The 20,439-nt window shown below is 45.5% G+C and overlaps 1 protein-coding gene across 1 annotated transcript in view; it reads left to right on the top strand.

Moving 5' to 3' along the window:
• The window catches only part of LOC103626482 (callose synthase 3), a 71,729-nt gene extending 56,987 nt beyond the window's left edge, over positions 1-14,742 (top strand). Inside the window, exons 32-41 of the mRNA XM_008646894.3 lie at positions 11,073-11,217; positions 11,674-11,793; positions 11,871-11,986; positions 12,104-12,187; positions 12,366-12,478; positions 12,559-12,788; positions 12,916-13,725; positions 13,810-13,860; positions 13,949-14,134; positions 14,215-14,742. Coding sequence (XP_008645116.1) covers positions 11,073-11,217; positions 11,674-11,793; positions 11,871-11,986; positions 12,104-12,187; positions 12,366-12,478; positions 12,559-12,788; positions 12,916-13,725; positions 13,810-13,860; positions 13,949-14,134; positions 14,215-14,463 — 2,104 coding nt within the window. The 3' untranslated portion in view covers positions 14,464-14,742. The remainder of the gene's footprint in view (positions 1-11,072; positions 11,218-11,673; positions 11,794-11,870; positions 11,987-12,103; positions 12,188-12,365; positions 12,479-12,558; positions 12,789-12,915; positions 13,726-13,809; positions 13,861-13,948; positions 14,135-14,214) is intronic.
• The last annotated feature ends 5,697 nt before the right edge of the window (positions 14,743-20,439 follow it).

Genomic DNA, 20,439 nt, shown 5'->3' with positions numbered 1-20,439 from the left:
ATTGGTTGTCGACTTGGTGTAGACTCCTCCTTCTTCTCCTCCGTTGCTTTGAATGCAACGGGTTGAGCTTCGGATGTGGTGGCATCATCAAGCTCGTTGATCTTCCTCGAGCCCTCGATCATGCATTCAAAGCTCACAAAATTCCCGATAACTTCCTCGGGGGTCATTTTGGTATATCTAGGATTACCACGGATTAATTGAACTTGAGTAGGGTTAAGGAAAATAAGTGATCTTAGAATAACCTTAACCACCTCGTGGTCATCCCACTTTACGCTCCCGAGGTTGCGCGCTTGGTTCACCAAGGTCTTGAGCCGATTGTACATGTGTTGTGGCTCCTCCCCTTTGCGAAGCCGGAACCGACCGAGCTCCCCCTCAATCGTTTCCCGCTTGGTGATCTTGGTGAGCTCATCACCTTCATGCGCGGTCTTGAGTAAATCCCAAATCTCCTTGGCGCTCTTCAACCCTTGTACTTTGTTATACTCCTCTCTACTTAGAGAGGCGAGGAGTATTGTTGTAGCTTGAGAGTTGAAGTGCTCGATTTGGGCCACCTCATCCTCATCATAATCCTCATCCCCTACGGATGGTACCTGCGCACCAAACTCAACAACATCCCATATGCTTTTGTGGAGCGAGGTTAGATGAAATCGCATTAAATCGCTCCACCTAGCGTAATCTTCACCATCAAAAGTTGGTGGTTTGCCTAATGGGACGGAAAGTAAAGGTGTATGTTTGGAAATGCGAGGGTAGCGTAGGGGGATCTTACTATACTTCTTGCGCTCTTGGCGCTTAGAAGTGACGGAGGGCGCATCAGAGTCGGAGGTAGAAGTTGATGAAGTGTCGGTCTCGTAGTAGACCACCTTCCTCATCCTCTTATGCTTGTCGCCTTTCCGATGCGGCTTGTGGGAAGAAGATTTTTCCTTCTTCTCTTGGTGGTGAGAAGAGGAAGCCTTTTTCTCCTTCCGTTTGGAGGAGTCCTTCTTCTTTTCCTTCCTCTTGGTGCGGGACTCTTCCGATGAAGTGCTCACATGGCTTGTAGTGGGCTTTTCGCCGGTCTCCATCTCCTTCTTGGCGTGATCTCCCGACATCACTTTGAGCGGTTAGGCTCTAATGAAGCACCGGGCTCTGATACCAATTGATAGTCGCCTAGAGGGGGGGGGTGAATAGGGCGAAACTGAAATTTACAAATATAAACACAACTACAAGCCGGGTTAGCGTTAGAAATATAAACGAGTCCGAGAGAGAGGGCGCAAAACAAATCCCAAGCGAATAAGCAAGTGAGACACGGAGATTTGTTTTACCGAGGTTCGGTTCTTGCAAACCTACTCCCCGTTGAGGAGGCCACAAAGGCCGGGTCTCTTTCAACCCTTCCCTCTCTCAAATGGTCCCTCGGACCGAGTGAGCTTCTCTTCTCAAATCAAAGCCGGGAACAAAACTTCCCTGCAAGGGCCACCACACAATTGGTGCCTCTTGCCTTGATTACAATGGAGTTGTGATCTCAAGAACAAGTGAGAAAGAAAAGAAGCAATCCAAGCGCAAGAGCTCAAATGAACACGGCAAATCACTCTCACTAGTCACTAGGGCTTTGTGTGGAATTGGAGAGGATTTGATCTCTTTAGTGTGTCTAGAATTGAATGCTAGAGCTCTTGTAGTAGTTGAGAAGTGGAAAACTTGGATGCAATGAATGGTGGGGGTGGTTGGGGTATTTATAGCCCCAGCCACCAAAAGTGGCCGTTGGGAGGCTGTCTGTTCGATGGCGCACCGGACAGTCCGGTGCACACCGGACAGTCCGGTGCCCCCTGCCACGTCATCACTGCCGTTGGATTCTGACCGTTGGAGCTTCTGACTTGTGGGCCCGCCGGGGTGTCCGGTGCACACCGGACAGGTACTGTTTGATGTCCGGTGTGCCAGCATGGGCGATTCTGACTTCTGCGCGCGCAGAGGGCGCATTAAATGCGCGGCAGAGAGCCGTTGGCGCGGAGATGACCGTTGCTTCGGAGGCGCACCGGACAGTCCGGTGCACACCGGACAGTCCGGTGAATTTTAGCGGGCTAGCCGTTGGTGTTTCCCGAAGCTGGCGAGTTCCTGAGGCCGACCTCCCTTGGCGCACCGGACACTGTCCGGTGTACACCGGACAGTCCGGTGAATTATAGCCGAGTCGCCCTGGAAATTCCCGAAGGTAGCGAGTTTGAGTCTGAGTCCCCTGGTGCACCGGACAGGTACTGTTCACTGTCCGGTGGCACACCGGACAGTCCGGTGCGCCAGACCAGGGGTGCCTTCGGTTGCCCCTTTGCTCCTTTGTTGAATCCAAAACTTGGTCTTTTTATTGGCTGAGTGTGAACCTTTTACACCTGTATAATCTATACACTTGGGCAAACTAGTTAGTCCAAAGATTTGTGTTGGGCAATTCAATTACCAAAATTATTTAGGACTTAGGTGTAAGCCTAATTCCCTTTCAGTCTGTCCAGCACCCAGGCAGTTGCCCGAATGAAGGAGACGACCCTCTTTGGCCGTGCAGGGGGGATGCATACCCAGATCTCGACTTCTGCAGGGGGTTCAAAAAGTATAGACGAGACCTGGTGGTTGGGCGCGCAGGCTGCGAGTTGGTGCAGCGATGAGCTGATCAGCAAGTGCAGCTTCCGCACCGCTCGCCTAACAAGGAAGCCGCACACTGCGGCTTGCAGGCGCACCACGACTTGCTCATGTGATGATGGCCATGGGGTGGCCCTGGAGGCCACAATAAGGTGCTTCTCTCCACGAAGGGACTGTACCTGGCGGCGTGCCAGGAACCCTCGCGCTGCCGCCTGAAGCCGCACCGCTGCTTGGAGTTCCTTCTCTGTCTTCTCCTTGTAGCGGTGGAACATCACAACGAACTGATCCCACTTCTCTGCGAAACGGCCAAAACTCTCTTCGAGCTGAGTGAATGCATCTGGAGTTGGAGAAGGGCGGGTGGGAGGGCGTTGCGGCGGCTGATGGCGCGGCGGCTGGTGGTGGTGAGGGATGGGCGGCTGGTGGTGGTGAGGATAACCTGGAGCTGATACCAGGTGCGAGCGACCCCTGTCATGTGATATGAGGCCAGCCAGACCTTCTCCTCTTCTATCGTGCGTTGGCCGTCGAAGAACTGGTCACACCGGTTTAACCACTGGATGGGGTCCTCCTTGCCATCAAACGTGGTGAATTCCAGTCGGTGGAAACGGGGAACGCCGGCCATGGATGGTGGGAATGGGTTGCTGGGCATGTGTTGTGGAATGTTTGGCATTTGTGGCAGAGGTGATGGCGAGTGCGGCAAGGGCAGTAGGTGGATTGGCAGGGGTGTGGTGGTGCATCACGGGGGATCGACCTAAGGCTTGGGTGGACTGGCTAGCCTGGGCTGAGTATTGCTACAATACATCATACCACTCAGCACTGAAAACAACTCCATTTCGTGTAGTTTATGGAAGAGATCCTCCACCACTTGTTCCATATCAACCTAGGACTGCTGAAACTCAAATTGTGGTCCAGATGCTTCAGGAACGTGACCTGTTCCTTGGGGAGGTCAGAGACAGGCTACTACAAGCTCAAGAACACGCACGTAGGTTTTATGATGGGCGACACCGTGAGCTCGAGTTCAACATTGATGATTGGGTTTGGCTCCGTCTCCTACATCGAAATGCCCAGTCACTAGTCGACCACCCTAAAGGGAAGCTGGGACCACTATATGCAGGACCATTCCGTGTGATTGAAAGGGTGGGCACTGTGGTGTACAGACTGGAGCTGCCAAAAGGGACACACATTCACGACGTCTTCCATGTGGGACTCCTCAAGCCATTTCGGGGCAGTCCCCCCTTACTGCCACCAGCCATGCCACCGATGGAAAACGGTCGACTGCTGCCATCTCCAGAGAAGATTATCAGAGCCCGATTGAAGAGAGGACAATGGCACGTGCTAGTGCAGTGGAGTGAAGCAAAACCAGAAGATGCAACATGGGAGCCCCTGCAGCAGTTCACAGCTTCATACCCTCAATTTCAGCTCGAGGACGAGCTGTTCGTCGAGGGAGGGAGAGATGTTATGACCGGCAATGTGTACAGCCGGAGGTCTAAAAGGCCGACTGGCCGGCCCATTGTAAGGGACGGTGCAGATAAAGCATAGAGAGTTATTAGCAATTTCTATTGCAAACAGATTAGATAGGTCCTAGAAGTAAGGAGCTGTTAGAGGGAGTTTGTTAGGATATGGAGTTTGTTATAGATAAGTCCTAGAAATAAGGAGTTGTTAGGGGGAGTTTGTTTCAATCAGGGACTATATAAGTCCTATCTCTGTAACCAGGATGGTCAGCGAGAAATTAATCTAAAGAAGAGATTATTTCCTTGCCTCTCATTGTGCCCAGCCGTGCGACAGCACGACGTCCTCTGGCCCCCGTTCTTCCAGCCTGCGCTCTACCCCCCACCACTCATACAACCTAAGGAGAAGAGATCATACCACCACACCAGAGAACACAAACTAGCCATACCAAAGAACTTCAGCTACCGAACCACAGCTACTACATAGTTAAACGCAACGCAGACCCCCATCCAAAATTGCTGAAGAACTGTAGTAGCACCCTCTCCACATTACGACATGAAGACTTCATTAACTCTTGGTCCTCTCTTCTAGGCTGAAGCTGAGACCAGAAGTGGCACCAATATGTTGCCCTGAAGGTTACCTGCACACATGATTTAGGAGATGAATTATTGAACACCACATCATTCCTACTTAACCAAATAGCCCAACAAATTGCTGATGCAACGGTTAATAGTAAGTTGCGAACTCTGGGAAGCCTTCTACTCGCCCAAACCCCAAACAAATCATTAACATTTCGAGGAGGTCTCAACCCCGTGCTTATCTGAATCAACCATCAAATGAATGACGCATACAAACAACTGAAAAACAGGTGCTTTATTGTCTCTGGTCTGCTACAAAAGCAACATATCTTATTACCATTCCAATGCCTCCTAGCCAAGTTATCCTTTGTTTATGTTACCCATCTTTTGAGGTACCACATAAAAATCTTAATTTTCAAAGGAAGCTTAAGTTTCCAAAGGTCCTTATTATGCACCCCACCCCATTGTTGAGAGATGCCAGATACAGAGACTTAACCGTAAACATCCCATTGGCGGTCAAGTTCCATCTGAACGAGTCCCTGTTTGAATTCAATTCGGTATGCGCTACAAGTGAGACCAAATGAAACCATTGGACCCTCAACTGTTAAGCCAAACCCCTACGAAAGGATATATTTAAGGGCACCATGGAGAACACAGGCAACAGTTGAGTTCTTCCTCCTCGCTAGGTTATAAAGAGATGGAAAACAAAGTTTTAACGCTCCCGACCCAAGCCAATCATCCTCCCAGAAACGCACCTGGGACCCATCATGAATCATAAAGGTTCCTTTACTAATGAATGTCCTTAACTTTCATAAGGCCACTCCAGAAGTGTGAATCTGTGGCCCTACGCTGCGCCTGGGATAAGGTTCGATTGGCCAGATATTTACGTCTCAATAATGATTGCCACATCCCTTCATCATTGAGAAGTTTATACAACCATTTGCTTAAGAGGCATTTATTATGAACCTCTAAATTCAAAATGCCTAGCCCGCCAACCTCCTTAGGTTGACAAATTACATCCCATCTAGCCAGCCTATATTTTTTTCTTATGGCCCTCCCCTTGCCAGAAAAAACGCAATCTGAAATAATCTATCTTCTCCAGCACTCCTTTTGGTACCTCAAAGAAAGACATCATAAACATCGCTAGACTGGTCAACACAGAATTAATTAATACGAGACGCCCTCCTACTGACATAAGTTTTCCTTTCCAGCTGCTTAGCTTTTTCTCGAATTTGGCCTCCACTGTTTTCCAATCACCAATTGTCAACCTACGGTGATGCATAGGAATCCCAAGATATCTGAAGGGCAGACCTCCACAACTACAACCAAACAACCGTGTGTACCTCCCTTCATCCTCTTTTGCCTTCCCAAAACAGAATACCTCACTCTTGTGAAAGTTTATTTTAAGACCAGATAACTGCTCAAAGGCACATAATATGAGCTTCATATTCGTTGCCTTTTCCAGGTCGTGGTCCATAAACAAAATTGTATCATCGGCGTATTGCAGAATGGAAAGCCCCCCATCTACCAAATGCGGCACCAAGCCCTTGATCTGGCCATTTTCCTTTGCTCTATTAATCAAGGTAGCAAGCATGTCCACTACCAAGTTAAAGAGAATAGGAGACAACGGGTCACCCTGCCTCACCCCTCTTTGAGTCTAGAAAAAAGGACCCATGTGATCATTAACTCTAACCGCAACATGGCCCCCCTTCATGAAAGACTCGATCCAACTACACCAGGTACTTGAAAAACCTTTCATACGAAGGGATTGTTGAACAAAGCTCCACTTCACCTTATCATAAGCTTTCTCGAAGTCAACTTTGAAAATGACCCCATCTCTTTTCTTCGTATGGAGCTCATGAATAGTCTCATGTAAGACCACAACCCCCTCCATGATATTTCTTCCTGGCAGGAACGCAGTCTGCAGTGGACTGATTACATTCTGCGCAACCTTTGTGATCCTCTTAGTCGCCACCTTTGTGAAGATTTTGAAACTGACATTTAGGAGACATATCGGACGGTATTGTTGAACCGAAATCGCCTCCTGACTCTTAGGAAGCAAAATGATAGTCCCAAAGTTGAGACTATACAAAGGGAGATTCCCTGTGTGGAACTCACAAAACGAAGCCATAAGATCATCTTTAATAACATCCCAACAGATTTGATAAAATTCCGCCGGGAATCCATCAGGACCTGGAGCCTTGTTATGTTCCATACTGAAACCACCACTTTTACTTCATCTTCTGAAAATGACTGGGTGAGCTTCTCATTCTCATCCTGAGTAACTTGTATTATATCATCTCTAAGATCCTCATCCAGAATAAAAGACGTGCTTTCTAGGGGGCCAAAGAGATTTTTATAATAACCAGTTATATGACTTTTTAATTCTCTCTCGTCGTATAACATACGAACTCCATTCGTCATCTGGAAGATTCGATTCTTCCTGAATTTTCCATTGGCTATCATCTGAAAATATTTAGTATTACTATCCCCCTCCAGGAGCTCCTTGACCTTCGCTCTTTGATACCACTTTATTTCCTCCTCCCGGAGTAGCTGAGCAAGCCTGTTCTGTAAGTAGTTGTGCAGATCCAGCTCCGAAGTACTCAACAGAACTACTTCAGCTCTCTTATCTAAATCATCAAGCTTAGAGAGGATCTCCTTTTTCCTTTTTCAACAACCCCAAAGTGTGCTTTGCCCAACCCCTTAAGTGTTGGCATACCTTCCTAATCCTGGCTTGCCATTTCTCCAACAGAGTAGAACCTCTTGTCTCATTTACCCAAATATCTTTTACCATATCCACAAAACCAATCCGCAGAAACCATCCTAATTCTAACTTGAACGGAGGAATTGTTTGGGCGGTTACAACTCCTGTGCTAAGAAGCAGAGGAGTATGATCGGATATATTTCTCGACAAGGCATGTACAGGAGCTCTAGGGAATTTTCCCTCCCATTCTGTAGCCACCAAAATCCGATCCAACTTCTCATAAGTTGGATTATCCCTAGTATTAGCCCAGGTGTACCTTCGCCCCGACATATGCAATTCTCTCACATCAAGATCATCAATTACCGCATTGAATAGGAATGGCCAACGATGATCAAATCTATCATTATTTTTCTTAGATGGAGATCGTAAAATATTAAAGTCTCCCCCAATGAGAATAGGTAAAGTTTCCGTATCGCTCAAACGGACTAGCTCAGAAAGGAAATCTTGTTTGAAGCAGTCCTGGGCGGGGCCATACACCGAGACAAGAGCCCATTTAAAACCATCTGCCTTATCATGCAAATTAAACTTAATAAAGAAATCCCCTTCCGTGATGGCACCAACATCAAAGACATCAGCGTCAATTCCTAACAACATCCCCCAGATCTACCATGAGGTTCTTTGCAATGCCAGATAAAATTTTTCCCAGCACACAAATTCCTTAGTAGATGATCTGGGAAGGATTTGTGGCCTGTTTCAGAGAGGGCAATAAAATTGAGACCGCGTTCTTTGGTTAGATCCGAAACATATCTAAGTTTTTTTAAATCCTTGAACCCATTGTTGTTCCAAAAGAATCCTTTCATTGGGAAACAGTTAATTAATAATCAAGCCCGGCCTCTTTTTAGAACACAACGAACCGTGACTGGATGGTTTTGTACAGACTGACTTAATCAGCCCATCAATGCCATCCGTCTCTTCATGCATAATATCCCCACACAAATGATTTAAAATGAAATGATCAAACTCTTCGTCCTCTACTACTCCCTTTCCCATAAAATCAGATAAATCAGCCTTGTTCTTACCCACTAGCTGATCTTGAACTCTATTGATCTCTAATTTTTTCAACTGACCAATAGAGGAAGCAACTGAACTAGGATTAGAACCCGCTAAAATGCCAATATTTTTAAAGGAATCAAGAATATAATTATCAGGTAAACCAATAAAGGAAACATTGTTACCTTTAGTCGGCTGATCGTCCAAGTTATATCCCGCTTTCAGCCTTTCTGCTCGAACAAGCGAGTCTTCACTCACCGAATTTGAGCGGCGCGTGCTACGACGCAGTTCTTGCACTTTTCCTGTCGCTGCCTCCAGGATACTGCCCAACATTTCAATACTAGCAGCATTGACCGAGGATTTGGTGCCCTGAGATTGTTCCAGATCCAGCTGTGTATGGCCAGGAACAGCATCAGGGAGACCGCACACCGATTTCCCACTGGTCGTGTTGCTGTCAAGCACAGAATCCGACACCTTGTTAACCGCCCCTGCTGAATCCTTTGATGTTCCCTTCAAGCTCGACCCCTTATTCCCTCTTTCACGCATTTTGTGATCCTTGTTTTGATCCTGAAATTCATCATCATCATTTTCCCCAAAATGATCCATATCCATCGGCAAAGGCTGGTCACCTTCAGCTTCTGACTCCACCCTGAATTTCAGTTCATATAAGTAGTCTCCAATTACCACATCAACTACTTGCGGAATCAAATTCGGGTCAAGCACGGCCACCTTCAACCTTGCCCTGTCAAACTTCCGAGTAAACAACATATCCACCTCTTTTGAGATGCCTAGCATAGAACCAACCACACAGATTACCGAGTACTCTCTAAGTTCCTTAGGTAAACCAATGAACTGCACCAAGCCTTAGGCATCTCATATTTTATTTCCTCTCCAAGCCCCTCTTCCTTGACAAGCATCTGTGCACCAAATTTTGTATGAACTGTTCCCCATTTGATCATTCGGTGAAGTTCACCCCTGGAAGGGAAACACGTCGAGAACACATTGTTCCCCACACATTTCACACACCAATCCCAATCAGCAGCCACCAACCTTTTCAGCTCATTCAAAATCTGCTTTTCGTTCATGGAACCCTCCACAATAGTCACTGTACCATTGCAGCCACCTTGCCTCTGCTTTACTGGATTGGGTTGGGGTATAAAGTAAAACCCCAATCCCTCCACCGCATACCCGCAAGGTATTGCAAAAGTTTTGCAGGCACGAACCACCGGACATTTCGAAGTTAAGTGAGTTTTGACATCACAAATTTCACAAAATAGCTCAATATTACAGTCACTCAACTGATGTCCTTTAGTTTTGCACCTGAAACAAAACGGCACTTTCTCTTTTGAAATTGAAATCATAGAAGAACCCACCTTGTCATCCAAGTGGGTCGGATTAGACAATTCTTTGATGGTCTCCAACTTTGAACTGTGTTGCGACCCAAGATTCGGACCCGCTGAATTCCCCATCGAATTCGGAATGGGGTGGCTGGCTCTTCCCCACAGACTGTTGCAGCAAGGAAACAATCTGTTCCATGGTGCTATCTGGGACAGGCATGGCAGCGCTTCTGTTGCCAATTACTGTTGTAATTGCCTGTTGGAGCAAGTCCACAACATTTGATACTTCAGGTGTCACCGAAGAAGTCCCTGATCCCCCCAGACCCTGTCCAGCGACCATCACAGAGGATGCCCCTCCATTTGTAAACCTGCTGTGAACACCTCCACCCCTAGACTGAATTGGCAAAGTACGACCTCCGAAGAACCGACCTCCGGCAGAACCACCTCTTCCACCACGCCACGCACCAGGACGGCCATGTCCACTGCCCCGGCGTCCAAAGGGACGGCCTCCGCCCCAGCACAGCCTTGACCATGATTAAACGACCAGCCCGGTTCATTAAGGAAGCTTTCCACCCAGGGAGATAATCTGCAACCTTGTCCACAACCACAAGCAGCTGCAAGGACTCCTTGGGGGATCTGTGGACAGCAAGGGGCAGTCCAAGATAGATGCAGGGTAACTCCTTAATGTTAAGCCAGAGTTTCCACCAATAACAGCCTATCCTCATCAGAGCAATGAATGGGAACAATGGAGCTTTTGGATAGGTTAGTATGCAGTCCAGAGATGTGGCCAAACATATCAAGAATATGCTTGATAACAAGTAAATCAGTTTAAAAAGGCCTTAAAAAATGACTGCATCATCTGCATAAAAGGAAATCCGATGTTTGGCATGATGGACAGCAAGGGGCTGAAGCAGATGGTTATTTGTAGCATAATTAACCAAAGAATTCAGAATATCCATGACCAAGATGAAGAGCATGGGAGAGAGAGGATCACCATGGCGAAGGCCTCGACGATGATAAATTGGCAACCTAGGCTCCCCATTCACAAGAATGTGGGTGGAAGAGGTGGACAGCAGCAGACTAATGAGATCACACAAACGCTGTCCAAAACCCACATACTTCATAACCTCCATAAGGAAAGGCCAAGAAATAGAGTCAAAAGCTTTAGATATATCTAATTCGAGAAGCACATGTGATTCATTCTTCTTATGCAAGGCTTTCAACATTTGCTGCACAAAGAGAAAATTATCATGAATATTCCTTCCACATTACTACTTTCTACTGCCAATTTTTAGTTTATTTTGCAATGACATGAGTGATATGTTATGTGATGGAATTGAAATGACAGAAGTGGCAATTTTTTGGCAGGTATCCATCACTTAGGGTCGCCTATATTGATGAAGTTGAAGCACCCAGCAAAGATAGAATCAAGAAGATTGAAAAGGTTTACTACTCAGTGTTAGTGAAGGCTTCTGTTACAAAACCTAATGAGCCTGGTCAGAGCCTTGATCAGGTATTGAAAAACTACACTATTAATTTAGTATTTACTTGTGACATTATTCTGCTTTATCATGGTTTATGTTTTGGTCGATTATTTTTACTTTACTGAAACTGCAATGTGATGCACTGGAATTGGTGAAGAATGCTCAGGAAGATGGAATAGGCTTGCCAAGAAGATTATCTTGGATGTGACATTTATTTTTATGTTCCTAACGCCTTCTATAGATTAGCATCTGATGAAAGTCATGGTTCATTTTCTTTATCTAGGTTGTCCATTGCTAGAAGTGCCTGATTACGTGAATCCTTTGAACTTAAATACTTGTTTTTATTGTGTGTGTGTTGGGAGCATTCTATGTTTAATTTGAAATAGTTCAAAATCTTTCTGATGACTCATCCAATTTATAGTATCCACAGCCTCAGTTGTGCAAATTTGTGTTGCATTTATGCACCACCTATCTTTTCCGTGTAGGTCATCTACAAGATAAAACTACCAGGTAATGCCATTTTAGGTGAAGGAAAGCCAGAAAACCAGAACCATGCAATAATATTCACCCGAGGCGAATGTCTCCAAACTATAGATATGAATCAGGTCTGCTTCATGCACTAGTAGGTTTTGGGATCTGTTGTCTATTTTGTGCCTTTGGTTATGTTGAGCTGTATTGGCAGGAGCACTATATGGAGGAGGCTTTGAAAATGAGAAATCTGCTGCAAGAGTTTGAGAAGAAACATGGAGTGAGACATCCATCAATACTTGGAGTCAGAGAACACATATTTACGGGCAGGTAATATGCCATGTTTCATATATTTAAGGTTAAAATTAAACTAAGACCATCTGATCTCTGATTTTTCTGTAGTGTCCATGTTTTCATATCATGATTAAATGTTGTAAATTTCTGCAGTGTGTCATCCCTTGCTTGGTTCATGTCAAATCAGGAAACTAGTTTTGTGACAATTGGACAACGAGTGCTTGCCAATCCACTGAGGTAACATCTTGGTTCATATTTCATTTTACATTCATGTTGTGGTTATGCATTATCTATTGGTTCTAGTATTTCAATCTTTAGGTTGTGTGAATCGTCCTCTTATTTGTTTTGTTCTTCGGGGTGTTACTATCCTAAGATGTTTGCTTCGTAATTTTTTTCCTGAACCTTCTTTATTCAGGGTTCGGTTTCATTATGGCCATCCTGATGTCTTCGATCGTCTTTTCCACGTTACGAGGGGCGGTGTCAGTAAAGCATCCAAAATTATCAATCTTAGTGAGGACATCTTTGCAGGTACTTTTCTTTTGCTGTTACTGCTCAACATTTGTAAATGTGGAACCACTAAGATAATATTTTGGCTTCTTATGGTTCAGGATTCAATTCCACATTGCGCGAAGGCAATGTTACTCACCATGAATACATGCAAGTTGGCAAAGGAAGGGATGTAGGTCTCAATCAAATATCTCTGTTTGAGGCAAAGATAGCAAATGGCAATGGCGAACAAACGCTGAGCCGTGACATCTACCGGCTAGGTCATCGCTTTGATTTCTTCAGGATGCTGTCTTGTTACTACACAACAATTGGTTTCTACTTCAGTACAATGGTATTTTTCTGACCTGAATTGTAAACCGTTCTTGTTTATTCATTGGTTAACACTTAACCTTGCATTTTTGTTTGGACTTGTTTGTTATTTAACCCTTAACATTTCTGTTATTTCTGTATGGACTTAGATTACAGTATGGACTGTATATGTTTTCCTCTACGGCCGGCTATATCTTGTACTTAGTGGACTCGATGAAGCACTGGCTACTGGAAAGAGGTTTGTGCACAATACACCTCTCCAGGTTGCTCTTGCGTCAGAGTCTTTTGTGCAACTTGGATTTTTGATGGCGCTGCCCATGATGATGGAAATCGGTTTGGAGAGAGGATTCAGAACTGCATTGAGTGATTTTATACTGATGCAGCTTCAGTTGGCCTCTGTTTTCTTCACATTCTCGTTGGGAACAAAAACTCACTACTACGGAAGGACGTTACTCCATGGAGGAGCGGAATACAGAGCCACTGGACGTGGGTTTGTGGTGTTCCATGCCAAATTTGCTGAGAACTATCGACTTTATTCCCGTAGCCATTTTGTCAAGGGCCTTGAGCTGATGATTCTACTAGTTGTGTATGAAATATTTGGTCAGTCATATAGAGGGGCTATAACTTACATCTTCATCACCGTATCCATGTGGTTCATGGTGGGCACTTGGCTCTTTGCACCATTCCTGTTCAATCCTTCTGGATTTGAGTGGCAGAAGATTGTGGATGACTGGACTGATTGGCACAAGTGGATCAGCAATCGTGGAGGTATTGGTGTGGCACCAGAGAAAAGCTGGGAGTCATGGTGGGAAAAAGAGCAGGAGCCCCTTCGTTACTCTGGGAAGCGTGGTACTATTGTTGAAATACTGCTTGCATTGCGTTTCTTTATCTATCAATATGGACTCGTGTATCATCTGAATATAACGAAGAAGATAACCAAGGATAACCAGAGTGTGCTGGTAATATACTCGTCTTATTTAACATTGGGTTGGTCTCATCTGCTTTGTGCTGGTGCAGTCTTTCTAACTAATGCTCTTTTCCAGGTTTATTGCTTCTCATGGGTTGTAATTTTCGTTGTTTTACTCGTTATGAAGGTAAATTAAATTGTTATGAAGGATAACAGGTTTCGTTACCACTGTCTCTAGCTGCAAGCATGACTCACAGTTGTATTTTGTTTTGCAGACCGTATCAGTGGGGAGGAGGAGGTTCAGTGCAGAGTTCCAGCTAGTGTTCCGGCTGATCAAGGGTCTCATATTTATAACTTTTACAGCCATCGTGGTAATCCTAATAGCAATCCCTGGCATGACGGTTCTGGACATCTTTGTTTGCATCCTTGCCTTCATGCCCACTGGATGGGGTTTGCTCCTGGTTAGTAGTTGAGCATGTTTTGTAGTCCTCCTCTCCATTGTCCAATCTACTCAATTATTGTTGGCCGCTTTGTGCTGCAGATTGCCCAAGCTATCAGGCCTGTGATTCAAAAGATCGGGCTGTGGGGGTCGATCAAGGCTCTTGCCCGGGGCTACGAGATCCTAATGGGGCTTCTCCTGTTCACGCCCATTGCTTTCCTTGCCTGGTTCCCGTTCGTGTCCGAGTTCCAGACCAGGATGCTGTTCAACCAGGCCTTCAGCAGAGGTCTGCAGATCTCCCGTATCCTGGGAGGACACAAGAAAGACCGAGGGACGCGGAGCAAGGAGTAGTAGGGCTGCTGATTGAAGGTCCGTCTATCGGGAGTTATGTCGTCCTGGAGCGGTCTATCAGGTTCAGAGAATATTAGGGTCCGTATGTATGTATGTGTGTGTCGCACCTAGCACCAGTAGTATGTATGTATGTATGCGTATGTAGGTTCAGAGAATATTAGGGTCCCTATGTATATGTATGTATCAGGATTGCTATGGTCTTTTGGATTGGAAGATCTGAGATTTGCTGGTGCAATGGCCAGTATCTGACATCCAAATGTTGAAACTATAATTAGGCTCTGCTAATAGTTAGCTAACTTACAGCTAACAATTAGTTTATTAGCTGGCTTACGACTAAGTAGTCAGATTAAAGTTGGGATGTCGGTCGCCCCCTTTAGGTTTAGTTAGGCTCGTTCCAATGGGTGGCGAGAGCGTTAGTAACCAGGATTCCGGATCGATGGATGGAATCGAGGAACGGGAACGTGGTACGCGGTATGCTATAAAAACTAGGATTTAACACTATTGGAACGAGATTGCTCTCACGTTCCCGGACGGAACTCGGAACGGAACGAGAAACGTGGCAAGTTCCTAGTTCCCGGTTACTCATTCGTGTTGGCGCGTTGGTCCGGTCGACAGTTTGTTAGTTTCTTCTAATCGGTCCACGCGTCCGACATCAGTGTTACGCGTACTAACTGTTAGGAGTTCAAAAATTATAAAAAAAAAACATAAATTTTATTTCTAATCCATCTATAAATACTTTCACATGGTTGGAGCTCCTTTCCCACACTATTTTATCTCATGTAATTTTTTCTAATTATTATGTAACTTTTTAAGTACTATGCAATTCGTGATTTTTTTATTCAATAAAATTATTGTGTTGTACGATTTTTAGGTGTCAACGAATTAATATGAAGTAGTTAATTCTAAAATAAAATAACAATGTGTTGTGGGCTGAGGCTATAGTACTTGGGCGATCACAGGTGGATTATGGTGCTTCAACCTGTGTAGTTGGACGGTCTGCAAGTGGATCGGACAGTCCAGTACTATTCCTAGACTGTCTGGTCGCGCCGGGCAACGCCTGCGACCCTTGTGATGGGCTCTGTGTGACTCCAGACTATCCGACGTAGGGTGTCTATCGGAGGACCGAACGGTCCGAGATCGTGTGTGGGCGGCCTGGCCATGCTCAGAGTCGATCTACCGTTTAGTGAAGATGGCGGTGACAGTCGTCCGGGATATGAGTCCACCAACATACCAGAATATGGCTTGGAAACCCATTTGTTACCGATGTTTTTGGCGCAATTGTTTCGATGCCCAATTTACGTGATAAAAAATTGGACATGTGAGTTTTTCCTGATGCATGCGCTATCTTCTCTATATCCTTTGTAATACTTTTAATTTGATTATCAAAAGAAATTTTAATAGAATGAATATCATCGACTGATTTGACATCACATACCGTGGGGAGCTGCTGTAGCACGGCTACCATATAATTGACATTTATTTTTCTCTATCGGACGACCTTCTGGTAGAAATCTACCCTGAAGTGCGAGAGGTACCACTTTGCAACCTTGAGCACTTGATCTTGTTGTTGGATCTCCTCGTCCAACTTATTTATGTTATCTTTTAATTTCTTATGCTCAGCGGCCGATAAATTAGTCAGTCTTGCGTCATTGTTTTGGGGAAACACCGTTGAGATCTTTAAAATCGGCCATATAAGCCTGATTTTGTAGATCTGCAACCTTTGTTCCAGCGGAGTCGCCAAAAAGTGTGTTAGCGCCGATTTGGGTAGCGTCAATCACTAGGGGTGTACCGCCTGGCGGTGCCCTCTGTGGCAGCGCGGACGATCCACGGCTCTAGACCAGACGGTCCGCGACCTAGCGCAGGAGCGGTGCCTTTCCTGCACGCTTTCATACAGTCCGCGCTTGGAGCCAAACGGTCCACGATGGCGCAGGGTCGTCTTCTTCCTCTTAGGAACCTAGATATCGCCCCTAGAGAGACATCTTAGGGTGCTCTGGGTCGGCAGGTCATCTGGGGCATCCCTAGACGACGTAGAGTCACCTAGTATTTAAGAGATCAACTCGAGAAAGAGATCTCTTGGATTGACAAACAGATCTTTCTCCTGGGAGAGGCAAGATCCTAGTGTCGTCTTGGGTCGGCAGGCCACCCAAGACAGATCTAGACGACGTAGAGTTGAATAGGGATGGAGGCGGATATGTGGAAAGCTACAACTACACTATGCTACATTTACCCCTAGGACATGAATGCTAAAGGCTGATAAATAAAGTAATTGGTTCGATTGGAATGTGTTTGGGGTTCTCAATCGGTCGTACCCCTTCATATATATAGGGGAGGTCTGACCCGTTCCTAGACGATAGCTAACAAATCCCATGTGATTAGATGGATAACCACACACGAGATCCGCCACTTTTGGTGTTCAACAGTAGGGTTGGATAAAATACTCATGGCTCGTCAGCCCGCTCAACTCGACTCATCTCGTTTTGACTTTTATCATGAGCTGAGCTAGCATCTTAATTTGGTTTTTAACGAGCCATGAGCATCTCAGGTAGCATTTATCAGCAAAATAAAGCCTACACTTGTATTTGATGAACTAATAAATGATGAAATGTGTTGATTTGATATTTAATTTATATGATATATAGAATTTGAGTATCATTACTATTTTATAGTGTTAAATTGGTCTAAAATTTACAAGCAATTGATTATATTGTTATATATATTGTTTTTTGGCTCGTTGAAAGCTCTCTTGTGGGTTTTGGTGGTTTGGATGACAACCCAATTAAAGGATTAAAAGGTGTGCTAAGTATTGAACAGGTGCTTAATGCAAAGCTTACATGATTCAACATAAGTGAACAAGTGTGATGGTCCAAAGACTGGAATATCTATAGATAATGGACATCACAAGTAAGATGGACATTGCTTAAGTGAGACTCGGTGTGCATAACTCGGAGACAACTGATCAAGCCAAGGATGGAGGCAAGAAGAGTTTCGAGGTATCGAGTGCATGGAAGAAGGTCAAAGAGGCCAAGGAACCCAAAGCCAAGGGTGAAGAAGAAGACTTGCAAAGTATAGATTGATCGAGTTGAGAAGAGATATGATGCATCGAGGATCATGACTTAAGAATGTGACTTATAACTAATGAGGTAATACTGTGGTTATGTGGTGTAAGTCACAAGGCTCAAGATGAAGCTCAGGAATTGAACAAGGTCACTAGAAGGAAGAGCAGTGTTAAAGCCAGAACCTAGAAGCAGCCCCAAAGAGCTTAGTTCACTTTGATATTTAGTTTGGGTTGTTACTATGTTTGGATATATTCTATGTGACCTTTGTAGGGTGTTGGAGCTCAAATATGTCAATCTAGATCATGTCAAGTTGACTTGATGGTTTAGAGTCCAACATCGACCTCAAACAGGCCAAAATGGGTAAAACGATGAAAAAGGTTAAGTATGTAAGGTTTGAGTGTTCAACTATGTTACATACACCTCTTACTATAAGTTTGGTGCTTTGGTTTGCTCTCTAACTCTTTCTGTAGAGAAAGTGTCATTCTAAGCTCTGCTTGAGGAGAAACAGAAAAGTTAGGAGAAGAACGAGAAAGAGGTAAGTTTCTAGGACTAAGCCAATTGGATTATACTGTAAATGTGTTTGTTTAAGTATCAGGAAAATCCTCCCAAAAGTTGAAGTCAAATGGAGAAAGAATGGAGGAAAAAGCACTTAGTGTGTTGTTGGCTGATGCACAGGACAATGAATAGTAATTGTCCGGTGCACAGGACAGTGAATAGTAACATGTCCGGTGCACCAACTGCTAGCCCTTTCATAGAAGTGAAAGGGAAATGTGCCCTTGGGCCATTTCTAAGTATTTTGGTGATTGAGTGTCAACACAAGTGCTTAAATGTGAATCAATGCCCATGGATGAACAAAGTGCAAATCTAGAGAAAAGGTATGTTTCTAAATCTTAGTACATTGGTTTTGTGTACTAATATACTTGTCTAAGTATCAGAAACAGGAAGAAGAAGAAAAGAGGAGAGTTGGCTGTGTACAGCCAAAAGGCTGTTTCGGTCTGGGACACCGGACTGTCCGGTGCGCCAGGCTGCCTCGGGCGAACTGGCCGCTCTCGGGAGTTGACTGGCGACGTACGGCTAAAATTCACCGGACTGTCCGGTGTGCACCGGACTGTCCGGTGAGCCAACGGTCGGCCGGGCCAACGGTCGGCCGCGCGATCTGCGTGGGACACGTGGCCGAGCCAACGGTCGGAAGGGGGCACCGGACTGTCCGGTGTGCACCGGACATGTCTGGTGCGCCAACGGCTCCCAGACCTCCAACGGTCGACTGCGCCATTTAAGGAAAGGAATCGGGCACCGGACTGTCCGGTGCGCCCGATGACAGAAGGCAAGGATGGCCTTCCAGATTTGTTCTCAACGGCTCCTAGCTGCCTTGGGGCTATAAAAGGGACCCCTAGGCGCATGGAGGAGAACACCAAGCATTCCTGCAACATCCCTAAGCACCAAGACATCGATTCCACACATTTGGTTCATTGTGATAGCATCTAGAGCTCTTGTTGAGTTGTGAACTCATTGAGTTGTGTTGCGAGCTCTTGTTGCGACTTGTGTGCGTGCTGTTGCTCTGATTTTGAGTCTTGTGTGCGTTGCTAGTTCTCCCTTACTCCGTATTTCTTTGTGAATCTTAAGTGTAAGGGCGAGAGGCTCCAAGTTGTGGAGATTCCTCGCAAACGGGATATTGAAAGGCAAAGCAAAACAACGTGGTATTCAAGTTGGTCTTTGGACCGCTTGAGAGGGGTTGATTGCAACCCTCGTCCGTTGGGACGCCACAACGTGGAGTAGGCAAGCGTTGGTCTTGGCCGAACCACGGGATAAACCACTGTGTCATCTCTGTGTTTGATCTCTTGTGGTAGTGTGTTTTGTTGAGACTCCTCTCTAGCCACTTGGCAATTATTGTGCTAACACTTAACAAGTTTTTGTGGCCATAAGTTTAAGTTTTCACAGGATCACCTATTCACCCCCCCCTCTAGGTGCTCTCAATTGGTATCAAAGCCGTTCTCTTCAAGAAGGGACTAATCGCCCGAAGAGATGGATCCTAAGGGGAAGGGAATCGTGATCAACGACAAGGAAAAGGAGTCCTTCGTCAACGAGCCAAAAGATGACAAATCCAACGACTCTGGTTTGGGCCACAGACGTAAAGATGGGAAGAAGAAGAAGACAAGACGTATCAAGGAGATCGTCTACTACGACAGCGACGAGTCTACTTCTTCTCACAAGGACGACGACTACGACAAACAAAAGACGGTTAACTCAAACTTTTCTTTTGATTATTTGCGCATTCCGCACAGCTCAAATGCTCATTTGCTCCCCATTCCACTTGGCAAGCCTCCTCACTTTGATGGAGAGGACTACGGATTTTGGAGTCACAAAATGCGTACACACCTATTTTCTCTCCATCCAAGCATTTGGGAGATTGTGGAAAGTGGAATGAAATTTGATAGCTCGGATAGTCCTTCGTTTATTAATGAACATATCCATAAAAATGCACAAGCTACTACTGTGTTGCTAGCCTCTTTGTGCAGGGACGAGTATCACAAGGTGAGCGGCTTGGACAATGCCAAGCAGATTTGGGACACCCTCAAGATCTCTCATGAGGGGAATGATGTCATATTACTCACCAAGATGGAGTTGGTGGAGGGCGAGCTCGGACGATTCGCGATGATAAGGGGCGAGGAGCCGACGCAAACATACAACCGGCTCAAGATCCTTATCAACAAAATAAGGAGCTACGGAAGCACGCGATGGACGGATCATGACGTCGTCCGCCTAATGCTAAGGTCATTTACCGTTCTTGATCCTCATCTCGTGAACAATATTCGTGAGAATCCCAGGTACACGAAGATGACGCCCGAGGAGGTACTCGGAAAATTCGTAAGCGGGCGGATGATGATCAAGGAGGCAAGATACGTGGACGACGCCTTGAATG

This window comes from Zea mays, chromosome 5 (genome assembly GCF_902167145.1).
Source record: "Zea mays cultivar B73 chromosome 5, Zm-B73-REFERENCE-NAM-5.0, whole genome shotgun sequence".
NCBI classification, from domain to species: domain Eukaryota; kingdom Viridiplantae; phylum Streptophyta; class Magnoliopsida; order Poales; family Poaceae; genus Zea; species Zea mays.
This window is presented reverse-complemented; position numbering and strand designations above follow the sequence as displayed.